General features: G+C 68.0%; 1 protein-coding gene across 1 annotated transcript in view; it reads left to right on the forward strand.

The window, feature by feature from the left end:
* USP43 (ubiquitin specific peptidase 43) overlaps positions 1-635 on the forward strand; it is a 14391-nt gene that overhangs the window by 10241 nt on the left and 3515 nt on the right. Inside the window, 3 exon segments of the mRNA XM_035893358.1 lie at positions 101-178; positions 276-388; positions 391-630. Coding sequence (XP_035749251.1) covers positions 101-178; positions 276-388; positions 391-630 — 431 coding nt within the window.

The following is a 635-nucleotide window of genomic DNA, read 5'->3' on the forward strand; positions in this document are numbered from 1 at the left end:
TGGCCATCCCCATCCCCACCTGCCACCGTGGGCTGGCAAGGAGGTGGCCCCAAGGGGATGGCGGGTTTTGGGGGACCTCTCACCTTGTCCTCGCCCCCAGAGCGCTGCAGCTGAGTGGGGCGGGTGGCCCTCCCCACGTGAAGCTGACGGTGGAGTGGGACTTGAGCACCAAAGAGCGGTGAGTCCCTTGCACCCAGGGTGGACAGCTACCCCAGCACCCAGGTCACCCTCAGTGACCACCCCGGTGTCACGTGCATCCCCTTTGCCCTGCGCAGCCTTTTTGGCAACATCCAGGAGGAGGTGGTGGAGGACGCGGAGAGCGTGCGGCTGCAGCAGCAAGCACACCGGCAGCAGCACAGCTGCACGCTGGACGAGTGCTTCCAGCTCTACACCAGGTGGCTGAGCACCGGCACAAACTCACCACGCTGGTGAGGTTCCCTCTGCGGGGTCTCGACATGGCCCCTCACGTGGCACAGCGGGGCCAGGCCGGCGGGCAGCTGTTGGGGCGCTGGGCGCCCTGGCAGACCCCCCTCTGCCTGCCCCCGAGCTGCCCCCGTGACTCCCTCTATGACCTGTACGCCGTCTGCAACCACCACGGCAGCATGCCGGGTGGCCACCACACCCGGGAGTGTGGG

The sequence above is a fragment of the Egretta garzetta genome, unplaced genomic scaffold (assembly GCF_000687185.1).
Source record: "Egretta garzetta isolate BGI_Z169 unplaced genomic scaffold, ASM68718v1 scaffold34, whole genome shotgun sequence".
Classification (NCBI taxonomy): domain Eukaryota; kingdom Metazoa; phylum Chordata; class Aves; order Pelecaniformes; family Ardeidae; genus Egretta; species Egretta garzetta.